The sequence below is a fragment of the Ochotona princeps genome, chromosome 4 (genome assembly GCF_030435755.1).
Source record: "Ochotona princeps isolate mOchPri1 chromosome 4, mOchPri1.hap1, whole genome shotgun sequence".
In the NCBI taxonomy this organism is placed as follows: domain Eukaryota; kingdom Metazoa; phylum Chordata; class Mammalia; order Lagomorpha; family Ochotonidae; genus Ochotona; species Ochotona princeps.
Window position 1 is genome coordinate 42,962,131 of NC_080835.1, and position 13,227 is coordinate 42,975,357.

The window sequence follows — 13,227 nt, forward strand, 5'->3', positions numbered from 1 at the left end:
CACTCGTGTGTGTGCAGGGAGCTGATGCTTATAAGCTGCCCTTGATTAATGGAAGACAGAGCCAATGGCGAGTGGTTCCCACACCCTTCACTTTGGGTCCAGTTTTCTGACTTATATCATAATGCTTCCCCATAGACCCCATTGGGATCAAGCGCTGAGGCCTTCAGTGACAGTCAACTCAATAATATTGAATCATGTCATGCCCATCCCTCACTCCTGCTCCCTGGGATCACTTCCCAAATAAAGAGTTCAGAACCATTTGTCTTACCTGGAATGTAGGAGAACTCAGACTTAGAAGCAACAAGTAGTGAGTTTCCAGTCCTCTGTAGCAGGGCAGGGATCAGTAAACTTTTTCTACCAGGCATCAGATGAGAAATATTCTAGGATTTGAATGTTTAGAGTCTGTCATAGCTTTGTAATTACACTACTAAATTGCAAAAGCAGCCTTAAATAATAATGTGGAGGTTTCTCAAAAAAAGTTTATAAAAAATGGGCTCTGGGGCCTGATATGATGTCTCAATCACTAAATTCTCACCTTGTAAGTGCTGGGATCCATATGGGTGCCAGTTTGTGTCTCGGCTGCTTCACTTTCCATCCAGCTCCGCGCTTGTGGCCTGGGAAAGCACCTTAGGATGACCTGAGTTTTGGGACCCTGCATTCTTGGGACCTGAAAGAGCTCCTGGCTCAACTCTGGCCATTGTGGCTACTTGGGGAGTGGACCAGTATATGAAAGATCTTTCTATCACTCCATCTCTTGAAATCTGTACCCTTAATAGAAACAAATATTGGAACAAACAGACAATGGGCTGTGGTATGCTGGCCACAGAGAAGTGAAAGGGACACCCACCCTCTTGCAGCTCATGGATCAGTGTGGGGAGAAGTTCCTGTAATGAGGGTGTAAGGATAGCTGCACCAAGCCATGTAGAGCCTTGAGCAGCACGCTAAGAGATTTCTGACTTTCCAGTTTGGCAACAGGGAGCAGTGATGAGCTCTCAGACACTGTAGCTGCTGCAGTTGGAAGCAGGCTCTTTGACAGGCAAAACGGGAATTGCCTTTTTAAAAGTGTTTATGGAAAATCCAATGTGGCCAGAGAGTTGCTGCTTCTTCTCTCTCCAGCCTGTGCAATGCTTTCACTGTCTGATTTCTCACCCAGTGTTGCAACAGGGCTCAACTCCCTCGTTGGCTACCCTGAAGGCCAGCTGTGTTTCAGAATTCAGGATGTTTTCAGAATTCAGAAAGTTAATATAGCACACATTCCACATACTGTGAAACACCCCTAACAGGACCTGGAATGACATCTCAGTCGAACTCACTCATAGTTACATGAGAAGATGAAGTACTTTCAAGTTCATTCAGGGAAGATATCTATGTATAAATGAGTTCTGAGACATTTTTGAGTTTCAGGATTGCAAGTAAAGAACCTGATGTGTGTTGTTAGGAATCACCCTTACACTGCGACAATTTCAAAGACAGCCTTTGAGCCCCAAGTGCCCACACACAGAAAAAGCAACTAGGAAAGCTGGGGAATAAAGTTATGGGGGCATTCAGCGGAAGTTGGTCAGGGACTGTGCTAAAGGACATGTGGGGATTTACACACTGACTGGGCACTGGATTTCATCTTAAGGTGGTGGGAGCCCTATTGAAGTGTGTTAGGCAAGCAGTGTGACTTAGCCACAGACAAGGACAGCAAGTCTCTTAGAAGAGTGGAGAAGGATTAAGGGGCAAGGAGCTGCTCAGGTGACCAGTGATGCGTGGCCTGCAGCAGTAAGGCGAGAAGCATTGATGAATAAGGCAATATCTGCAAGGGATGGAGGAGGGGACTTGACAAGCCACGTGGCCTAGTTCTGGTCCCTGAAGCTGGGGGAGAGGAAGAAGTCTGAGTTCATCCTGACCCTGCAGCACCAGTCCGAGACGGTCGCAGGTTCAAGAGCTAGGCACTTCTGTTGGAGTCCCAGCTGCCGTGGTTTGTCACCCTGAACTCATGCTGAAATTTCATCCCCATGCTGATGAAGAGAGTGGAAACCTAATCCCATCACAGTACTCAGAGGTGAGACTCTGGGAGAGGAGTTGGGATTAGCTCAATCATTAGAGTGGAGTTCACATGCCTGGGCTCTTGTGACTTTGAGAAATCAAATGGAAACACTCACATGCCTGTTCCCCATCTCTGGCCATGCTCTGTGTTGCCTGGGGTCCCTGTCAGCACCACATGATGCCCCTCAACTTTGAGCCTCTTAAGCCATGAGCCAAAATGAATCTGTTTCCTCTACAAAGTGAGTCGGCCTTGCGTATTTTGCTATACTAATGAAAACTGATTAGCATGCCAGTTGTTATGGTGGACAAATTATTTAAGTTCTGTGTGCCTCAGCTTCCTCCTTAGTATCTCCTCCAAGGATGAAATAAGTATTTATAAAGCACCCCAGACTGTACTTGGCTCTTGATTGTAAGTATTGTATGTAGCCAATCATTGTTTCATTAGTTTAAATTTCCATAATTGTTCACCAAGTGACTATCTGCAGAAGGTTAAGCCACATTTCAAACCCTTCCGGGAAGGACAATTGGGTGCTAGAAACCTCCCCAAAGATAATAGTGGAGATCACATTAGCAGAAAAAAACTTTTATCAGCCTCATGGGAACAAACTTCTTTCTGGTGGGATTTGTAAACATCTCTTGTGCTAGCAGGGCTTTTTTCTTTTAATCAGTGCCTCTTTTGCTGCACTAGTTTGCATCGTTCTTGCAGCACTGTGCAGGCCATGGAAACCATAAGTGCTGGGCCATTCATTGTAGGGAGGAGGTTATAAGAAGAGCTGCCTGGGAAGCCTGTAATTTAGAAATGTTCAAATCTCTGCATCCAAATGGAACATGGAAAGAGGGTCAGGTTTGTGCCAAAAGGAAAGTTGTAATTACTGTGTGCTTCCCTTCCTTCTGGGCAAAGAATGCAACCAACCAAGCAGGTTTCAGGACTGTCTTCTGCACACAGCAGCTGATTCTAACCAGGTATGTTCCCCAAACACTGTCACACAAATCTCCTGCTGCAGCTTTGGGCACCGTAACCAGGATCTTTTTATCTGCCCTGAACTTTGCTGCCAGATTTAGATGTCCTTATGAGTTTTTTGTCAAGCCTTCCTCCCAGTGTGCTAATCCATTGTATAATAACCACTAATGGCTTCCTTACGTCTCTTGAAGTAAATGCAACCTCTTCGTGATGATATTGGAGGACCTCCCTGATTTAGCAATGCACTTTGGCTCCCAAGGGCTTTCTAATCTCAGTAAGTCTGTTTAACATCTCTCAGGACTGTCACATTTCTCTCACCTCCAAGCCCTCACTTCAATTTTCACTCTGCCCACACTTCACCTGGAATAACCTCTTCCATTCCATGCATATGCCCAAATCCAACCACTGCCTTCAAGTTACAGATGCTAACCTTTCTAAGAAACCGGTGATCCCATTCCTCATTCGTTGCCTCTGAATTCCAACCATGTTTAACTTGCCTCCCATCCATGTCTGTTACAAGTTTATTCTTATTTACATATTTTATTTACAACTAGAATGAAATGATTGAGTCAGGATCATTATTTATACCTCAAGCCTTTCTCATTGTCTGGTAAACTCTGGGCACATGATAGGTACACATGGAACTCCAGTTGGTTAACTGGTTTGTTCTTCAAGCATTATCTCAACATGAGAAAGAACCTTTCCCAGTTAGATAAGGGGTTTTCTTCAACTTGACTGAAAGCATTGATGTGAATCTTATGATTACATACTGTACTTAAAAGTGAAATAGCACTCTCACTAAAATCAGGAATAAGAACAAAGCCAAAATAAGCACAAAACCATCTAATATTGTGCTAGAGATACTAGATAAAACATGAAACTGGCACATTGTTAACTATTTATAGACAGTTCCTTATGAAATAAGTCATAATACCATGAGAGTTGAGCAGTATCCAGAGTTGAAGTTCAAGTATAAAAATCAACATCTTTCCTAATCAATCTATGATTACAAAGTATAACATGAAAAACGCATGTAGAGAAAAACAACCCCAAACGAAAAAGGCCTGAAACAAACATGCATGGTAAATGAAGAAAAATCAAAACTTTTAGAAAAGACAAAAGTTTTGAATAACTAGGGAGTGTTTCATTTTATGACTGGGAAACATATAAAGAAGCTGACTTTCTCATATTAAAATATTAATTTAATGTCATGCCATTTAAAATCCCAGTCTAAATTTTCACCTAACACACAGACCTATTCTATAATTCAACTGGAATTATAAATCTGCTTGAATGATTATGAACATTTTGAACGTGAGATCAATGTGTGTTGACTAGACACTATCAAAACACAAAATTGTGCTATAAAATGGTGTAAGTTTCATGGAGAAATACATAAAAAGATCAATGAAAACTACAGAAAAGTCTGATGAAGTAGCATTTCAACTCTATGGGGAGAAATAAACTATTTGGTAAATGCATGGGAGAGAATTCATTCTCTATTTAGAAAATGATCAGGTAGATTTTGATTTCCCATCATTTTGAGTATCTTTGGTTTCCTCTTCCAGACACTCGGGTGTTTGAGTGGGTCATCTGGTAAAGATTACATCAGTGTGCTTCACTGTCCTTGTAGTTAAGAGTCAAGTCCAAGGCGAGAACTCTCAGGGAATCAGAAAGAATACAGCTGGGACTTTGCGCCCAGGTTCTTAGACCAAATGGTTTGCTTAAACAAAGCTCTCAGTTTCTGCAAGATGGTGGTCCCTGCCACCACATCCTCTCCACCCCCTCAACTTGCTACCTCAGGTCTGAGAAACACATGGTTTCTCTTGCTCACTGCACTGCAAATGGATCACCTGATTGAGGTTTCCATTGGTACCTTTTTTTGAGCATGCCATTTATTTTTTGTTAAAGCTTTCTGATATGTTACCATCTAGAAAATTAGATCTCAGGAAAATTATAGATCTAAATTTATCTGAAAATACAGAAAACATTAAAAATACAGAAAAATTATATATATAAAAGCATTAGGTTTAGGAAAACTAGTTTTGAATGGAAACACAAATAGAAATTCATAAGAGAAAAATGGATGTATTTGCTTGAATCAAGATTTTAAATTTTTGTATGATCAGACATCCATAAGCAAATTTTAAATAAAGGTAGAAGAGCAGGCATTTCACTTAGCATTCCGCATTGAAACACCTAGGTTCAATTGTTGGGTTCAATGATTCAACTTCCTGCTAATGTGAACTCCATGAGGCAGCCATGATGATTCAAGTAATTGAGTTCCTTACACAGGAAATACGGAGAATGTTCCTGTCTCCCCATTTTGACCTAGCTCAGCCTGGTCATTGTGGGCACTGGGGAAACAAACCAGTGGATGCAGCTCGCTCTTGCTCTCTCTATTTTGTCTTCAAAAAATGGTAAAGGGTAATATTTGAAATTTATGATAAAATGTTATGGTTGAGACATTTTAAAAATCAGTTTCAGGGATACATTTTTTATGAAAATAGTTTTGTATTTACACGTAAAAGCAAAACACATTGAAAGGAAGCAGTAAATTATTGAATGTGTATCTGAAATACATGAAATTTATCTTATATAAAATTCTTAAAAAGCCAATTTTTAAAGATAAAATTAAATATTTTAAATCAATTTTAAAGACGCATTGGAGAAACAAGATTATGAATGTACCATATACTGTGAATGGAACATTTTTATACTGCTTCATAGTTTTCAGACTGTTAAGAGGAGAATGAATAGAAGATATCATTTTTACCTGCCACACTGTCAGATTCTTAAAGACGGATAACATCAAGCACTGTTGAGTAGGAAAACTAAATGTGCAGCTCTTATGATCTCATTTCTTGACATCCACTATGGATTTATAATTGTTCAAAGACAAGTACAAGTGAAATAATCACAGCATTATTTATAAAAATTGGAAATAATGTAAATGTCTATCAACTAATAGTTAAGTCATATTTCAGAGAACATGCAATCATTTTATTAAAAAGAAAAGAGTGGGTTGGGCCTGGCACAGTAGCCTAATGGCTAAAGTCCTCGCCTTGCATGTGCTGGGATCCCATATGGGCAACAGTTCTAATCCCAGTGACCCCACTTCCCATCCAGCTCCCTGCTTATGGTCTGGGAAAGCAGTCAAGGATGGCCCAAAGCCTTGGGACCCTGCACCCACGTGGGAAACTGGGAAGAAGCTCCTGGCTTTGGCCTTGGATTGGCTCAGCTCTGCCATTGTGGCCACGTGGGGAGTGAATCAATGGATGGGAGATCATCCTCAATGTATCTCCTCTTCTATGTATATCTGACTTACAATAAAAATAAACTAAAAAAAGTTAAAACCTTAAAAAAAGAGCTGGATATACTGACATGTACTGACTTTGACATGGCTTTAATATGCGTTGTTTAATGAAAACCATTTAAGTTTGAGATATGACATAAACACCAAAGGTGCAAACTTAAATTCCCGGAAGAATAAAACTGTATGCTCTTAGGTTTGTCCTTATGAACACAAATGCATAGTGAAAAGCCTCAAGTGTAGCGCCCAAATATCTACTGCTGCCCTTAGGTGGACAGCTGTAGGATTTATTAGAGATGTCAGAACTTTTCACTGTTATTGTGTTCTATATTTTTCTGTATCTCACTACCTGTTTATTGTTTAAACTTTAAAGAACTATTTAAAAGGTGGGGTGACAGAGTAGGGGGAAAGATCTTCCATGTACTGGTTACCTCCCCAAATACCCACAACAGCTAGGACTTGACCAGACTGAAGCCAGCAACTATCTGGGTCTCCACTATGGGTGGCAGGAATGCAAGCACTTGGGCCATCACCGGCTGCACTTCTAAGGAGCATTAGCAGGAGGCTAGATCACAAGTCTGGAGTTACCTGGCATGTGATTCCCCAGCTTTGATAGAGCACACAGGCCTGCCAAAGCAGTGCATCATGTAATGTGCCCCAACACTCGTTTTTATGAAATTTGAGTGTATTTTTCTTATCTATGAAATGCTTCTCAAACAGTTGTAGTTTGTACATAATTGCTTTAGAAAAATAAAAGAACACAGAATAAAAATGGATGTGTGGCTTCAAGAAATCTGTCTCGTTCCCGGGGGCGTTTGTCCTCTGTGGAGTGCAGCTCATTCTCCCTAAAGGTCAGCTTGGACAAAGCCGTGTGGATGGGCAGCCTGGTTCCTGGTACACGGAGTGTGGCTCACTTCTCTCCTCCATTTGACCTGCGAGAACCTTGGTTGTCTGTAGGTCTGGGCAAATAGAAGCTCAACTGCCCTTGTTGAAGGAATGAGTGAACAAGCTGCATATGTTAATTGTTAATGGTTAAACACATGTTCACACATGTTGATTGTTAGTGGGTAAGCAAGCGATGCCTTTCTGGCTGCCACCAGGAAGATCAAATGCTTCTGGCTTGTGAGAATAATAAACCAAAGAAAAGCAGAGATCTGGGCCAGAGAGATACCGGCAGGTAGAGCCAGAACCCTCCTCACAGAGATCTGATATCGTCCAACTGTCTTTGGAGTGATGTGACTCCCATGATTAGAAGTTAAGCTCCAGGCTGAGAGTCCAAGAGACAGCCAGAGGACACCCACACCTTGTTAACAGGACAGAACACACACACACTCTCTCTCTCCGTGTGTGTGTGTGTGTGTGTGTGTGTGTGTGTGTCCGTCTCCCTGAATCTCCAGCTTTCATTTCAGGGCCAAAGAAAGCCATATATGCCCTTCAAACGAATCACACCTGTCACCCTGCTCGTCATTAACCATCTCCAACTTCCCACGCCAACCTGCAGCTGGAGCTGAAGTGGCCCTTTATTCACCACTCGGCTTCCCCACTCCTCTGCTGGGCCTGAAGGCTCAGCCGTACGCTGGTGAGGGCCACCGACTCCCCAGGCTCCACAAAACCTCTGTTCTCATTCTACCGCTTTTCACTTCCACAAGCCCTCTCCCACATCTCCCCTGGGTCCTAGAGCCATGTTCCCAACTCCCGTTTACGGCAAAAATTTCAATTCAAAGATTTCACAGCTGAATTTTTTTCTTTGTTTAAATCACCAATGTAGATTAATACCAGGGAGCTTATCAAGGAAAGCCAAGTGATGCCTACAGAGATGGCAGCAAAGCCAAGCCAGACAAAGACAAGGTGGTCTGGACAATGGGCAGATGCAGCCATGAGCCAGGCTCAGCTGACGCACAGAAACTGCAGGGCCTGGAGGCCTCGGTTGGAAGTTTCCTTATTAATATCTCCTGAAAGGTGGGCTTCAGCTAACCAGGGTGGTAACTCTGCTGAAATGTCCATATTTGACAAGTGAGCAAGGCACAATAAAGGATTTAAAAAGGAAGAAAATGGCAGGGAACTTGATAGCCTCTACCTCCATTGAGAAATGACTTCTAGGATCCTTGGAGCCCTGGCCGGCTACCCACGACTATGCGTTCACGCGTAGCTGAAATCCTAAAATCCTCAAACCAGTTGCAAACAGGCCTTTACTTACATCCAAAATAGACCAGGTTCCTCAGTAAACATTAATGGATGTCTCAAAAAGCTAAACAAAAGCGCACGCGCGCGCACACACACACACACACACACACAAAACCACCAGAACTTTTTAAGTCTGGAACATTCTGGATGAAACTAAGTTAAACAGTTTTCTCTTTAGTATAAATTTGCAAAACCTTCAGTATGCCAATGTGTGTTATAACTCTGCAAGAAAGGAAACAGTACAGCATTTTACAAACTTCTCCAACCACACAAACTGTTCTCCTGCTCAGAGAACACTATTCCGTCAAACGAATTTGGAAATGTACATTTGACACCACGCTACTTTCCAGAGAAAAATATTTCGGGTGGTAAATACCTCTTATCAGCTTCCAACACCCCCTGAGACCAGGAAACTGGAGAGGACGTGGACCAGACGGCAGGGAAGAAAATATCTCCAAGCACAGCCCAGGGTCGTGGCCAAAGGAAGTTACTTTTAAGTCAGCCTAAGCATGCTGGGAATTGGGGATCCTAAGAACACATGCGAAGTTGCAGGTGGAAGGAATCGGGTTATCTTCACCTGGGTTTTCTTAGCAAGCTCTCTAGCATCATCATCTCTCTAATTAAAGACAGAAGAGGGGCTATGAGACTTATCCCATCCCATGGAATCATTTCATGTAGCACCTGACCTGTGATAGCCCTATGCCATCTTAGAGTCAAGGGAGCAGAGAAAGGAGAGATGATGCAGCCTGGTCAAGCCCCAGTAAAGTCACTTTTCTTACTGCAGGTGCATCATGAGGTCTTTGATCAGCTCAGGGCAGGGGTGTCAGTTGGCCACGTGCACTTACTTGAGAATCACACAGCCGGTTCCTGCGGGAGGCGCTATCCAGAACACCTGGATCCGCGTCCTCCTCCGTGGAGTGCTTTCAGTGACGGCGACGGGGCAGTTACTCATAAACTGGGTTTCTTCTTCATCTATGATCTATGGAAAAGAGTGGAAAAACAACACATTACAATGCAATGCCAGGCCTGGCGTGATAGCGTAGTGGTTAGAGTCCTTGCCTTGCACGCACCAGGATCCCTTATGGACGCCAGTTCTAATCCCAGCGGCCCCGCTTGCCATCCAGCTCCCTGCTTATGGCCTGGGAAAGCAGTAGAGGACAGCCCAAAGCCTTGGGATCCTGCTCCCGCGTGGGAGACCTGGAAGAGCTCCTGGCTCCTGGCTTCGAATTGTCTCAGCTCCAGCCATTACAGCTGCTTGGGGAGTGAACCATCGGACAGAAGATTCTTCTCTCTGTCTCTCCTCCTCTCTGTATTTCCTGGCTTTCCAATAAAAATAAAGAAACCTTTTTTAAAAATTCTTTTAAAAAAATGCAATGCCACCCGGGAAGGGTCCCTGAGTTTCCAGATTGACACTTCCTTCATTTTAAACTCATCATTTTGTTTGTTAGCAGCTTTATATTCTCAGGTCCTAACTGTGTCTAGCAGAGCCCCAGTCAGTGGTTAACATAATGGGGGATGTGGAGTGAGCACATCTATGCTCTCTGGCCCCAGACACTGTGTCAGCCCTGAGGAACCAGCCACTAACTAGGTGATGATCTCACTGCACTACAACAGTCTGGACAGGAGGAGGAAGGAGGGGGAGGCATAACCCAAAGCAAATGTTCTATAGCTAGGCTGTGTCAATCAGCTACATTATCATAAATTAAAGTGCTAAACCGCTTCGGAAGAAGTATAACAAAGTACCTGAAGCCTTCTCATTTTGTAGCACTTTTTAATAGCATAGTGTCTCTTTTATTCATTTGGATGTTACATTCCTATTCACTAACCAATATTTTTCCAAACTAACCACCACGGTTTCCTAAAACACTATAAATAAAATGATGATGCCTCTTCCATTTCACAAGGCAGGTTCAGCTCTCTCCTAGTCTACTTATTTGGAGTCTACTGTGGTACTTGCCTATCCCTTAGAAGGGATATGTTAGAACCAAAGTACCTTTTGAAGGGGAATCACCTAAATTCAACTGCTTTAAAGTGCTAACTCCAATTGATAGTAATTCTGTCATGAGTAGTGTTAGCACCACTGATAAAATTTATTGTATTGTCTTTGGTTTATGCTGGGCACTAAGCTAAGTGCTCTATTTGAGCTATTCAATTAATATTCAAAAATAGTCATTATATTGATACTGTATTTATCCTACTTTTAAAAAATCATCTCCTTTATAGGATAGCAGACAAAAAGAATTAAGTCAAAATCTTACTTCATTCATCCTATAATTTCATCACTAAGTCAGGTTAGGGCAATATTGACTACATTTTATTTGTTTCTATAGAGGCTTTGTTCTATTTAACCTTACCTGTATTTAGCAGCTCTCTTACATATTTAATGTATGTCCTTGTGAGTGTGTGTGTGTGTGTGTGTGTGTAGCTACTTCAGAAACTTCATGGAAAATGGAATAAAAATGTAAGTTTTAGTACCAAAATGTTTTTAAATCATGTATACTTTTTCCATAATCCTCTTTTTAAATTTTTAAAAAATGATACAGTTCCATAGGCTCAGGGATTTCCCCCACCCCTCCTCCCCAAGTCCCTCTCTTCCTGATTTCCCCTATATTATTACAATAGTATAGTCCTTTAAAAACATTCACAAGTCCATCATTCTGCTATTTAAGTGTATCCTGACATTGTAGGTAAGGACAATGGCAGAGAGTCCAGCATCCTATTGTCAAGATCTATTTAACAGTTTCATTGGGAGTGTATCATTGATCTTAAAGTAGAGATGCATATTGCACTGTATCTTCACATCTTGATACGATAGTCTATATTATATAATACCTCTAGATGATTATATATGCATGCATGTTTATTTGTTTATTGATCTTATATTTTACATGAAGGTTGCCTTATATCAGAGAAAATATATGACATTTGTCCTTTGGGGATTGGCTTATTTCACTGGACATAGTGGTGTCTAGTTGAAACCATTTGATCGCAAATTGTAGAATTTCATTCATTTTAATAGTTGAGTAGAGTATTCTGTAGAGTAGATATACCACAGCTTCTTTATCCATTCCTCTTTCAGTGGGCATCTGAAAAGTCTATCTTTGCTAGTATAGATTGTGTTGCTGTAACTATAGGATTACAGATTCCTTTCCCATATACAGATTTCATTTCCTTTGGATATATTCCCAGCAGTGGGATAGTTGTGTCATAGAGCAGATCCATTTTGACTTCCACAGTGGTTGTACCAGCCTACAGTTTCACCAGCAGTGAAGGGGGGTGCCTTTCTTGCCCCATCCATGCCAGCAGCTGTTACTGGATTTCTGAATGTAAGCCAATCTCACTGGAGTTAGGTGGAACCTCAATGTAGTTTTCATCTGTATCTCCCTTATACCTACAGAGCCTGAGCATTTTTTTCGTATGTCTATTATCCATTTGAATTCGTGCTTTTAAAACATGTCTGTTCATTTCCTTTTGCTGTCCTTGACTTTCTGAAGCTCTTTGTATATCCTTGATATTATTCCTCTATTAGTTGTGTAGTGTGCAAAGGATTTCTACCATTTTGTTGGTTGCTTCTTTGCTGATGGTTTCCTTTGCTGTACAGAAGCTTTTTAGTTTGATGTAGTCTATTTGTTTATTTTGTCTTTGACTGCCTGTGCTTTTGGCGCCTTTCTCAAGAAGTCTTTCCCAATGCCTGTATCTTCCAGAGCACTTCCTTTGTTTTCCTCTAATGGTTTGATGGTTTCTGGATGCAGATTTAGGTCCTTTATCCATTTAGAGCTGATTTTTGCGTAAGGTGAGAGGTTGGGTCTTGCTTCTTACTTATGCAAGCTGCTATCCAATTCTGCCAACAGCTTTTGTTAAAGAGACCAGGCTTTCCCTCCAGATTACTTTCAGTTCTCTTGTCAAAGATGAGTTGGCTGTTCGTGGGTGGGCTCCGGTCTGATGTTTCTATTCTGTTCCATTGATCTTCTTTATTTCTGAACCAGTACCAGACTATTTTGATGATCACTGCTCTGTAGTATGTCTTGAGGTCTGGAATTGTGATTCCTCCAACTTGATTTTTATTCTTCAGGATAGTTTTGGCTATTTGTGGTCTCTTATGCCTCCAGATGAACTTTTGTATCTTATTTTGTATTTCTGAGAAATGTTGTTGGGATTTTGATTGGGACTGCATTGAATTTTTGTATATCTTACTTTTGGTAATATGGACATAATACTTATTTTACACAAAGTTCTTAATACCCCCTCTGTGCACAGATTTCAAACTTTTTTTAGCACCAAAACAAACTTATGTTTTGATTACATAGTCCATGAACTGTATGTTATATTTACTTCAAATTATTTAGAATAGTTTTGCGGCTTTATTTTTTCTCACTCGTCTTCATGATTTTTGAGCTATGTCAATGTCACTTCATATGAATGTAATTTATGGTTTCTGATGTGACCTTGTATTCCCTTATATTCATTGCACATATTTTATTTGTTCATTCTCTTAGTGAAAAGCACTTAGCAGCCTCTCAGCTCTTTGTTTCCAGAAATGTTGGTGCAAGGAGGAATCTCACACTGCTGTACTTGCAACCAGATTTTCTCAGCAACACAAATCAAGGAGTTGGGATTGCTGGTTTGTTGGGTTGTGGGTATAAATATTAGTTCCACAAAGCACTGCCAGGTTGTTTGACAGAATGGCTATACCTTTTATTCTATTAGCTATGCATCAGTGTTTGGAGTTTGCTCACAT

The 13,227-nt window shown here is 41.3% G+C and overlaps 1 protein-coding gene across 1 annotated transcript in view; it reads right to left on the minus strand.

The window, feature by feature from the left end:
• The window catches only part of SPON1 (spondin 1), a 296,762-nt gene that overhangs the window by 195,561 nt on the left and 87,974 nt on the right, over positions 1 to 13,227 (minus strand). Inside the window, exon 3 of the mRNA XM_004593761.3 lies at positions 9,335 to 9,468. Coding sequence (XP_004593818.1) covers positions 9,335 to 9,468 — 134 coding nt within the window. The remainder of the gene's footprint in view (positions 1 to 9,334; positions 9,469 to 13,227) is intronic.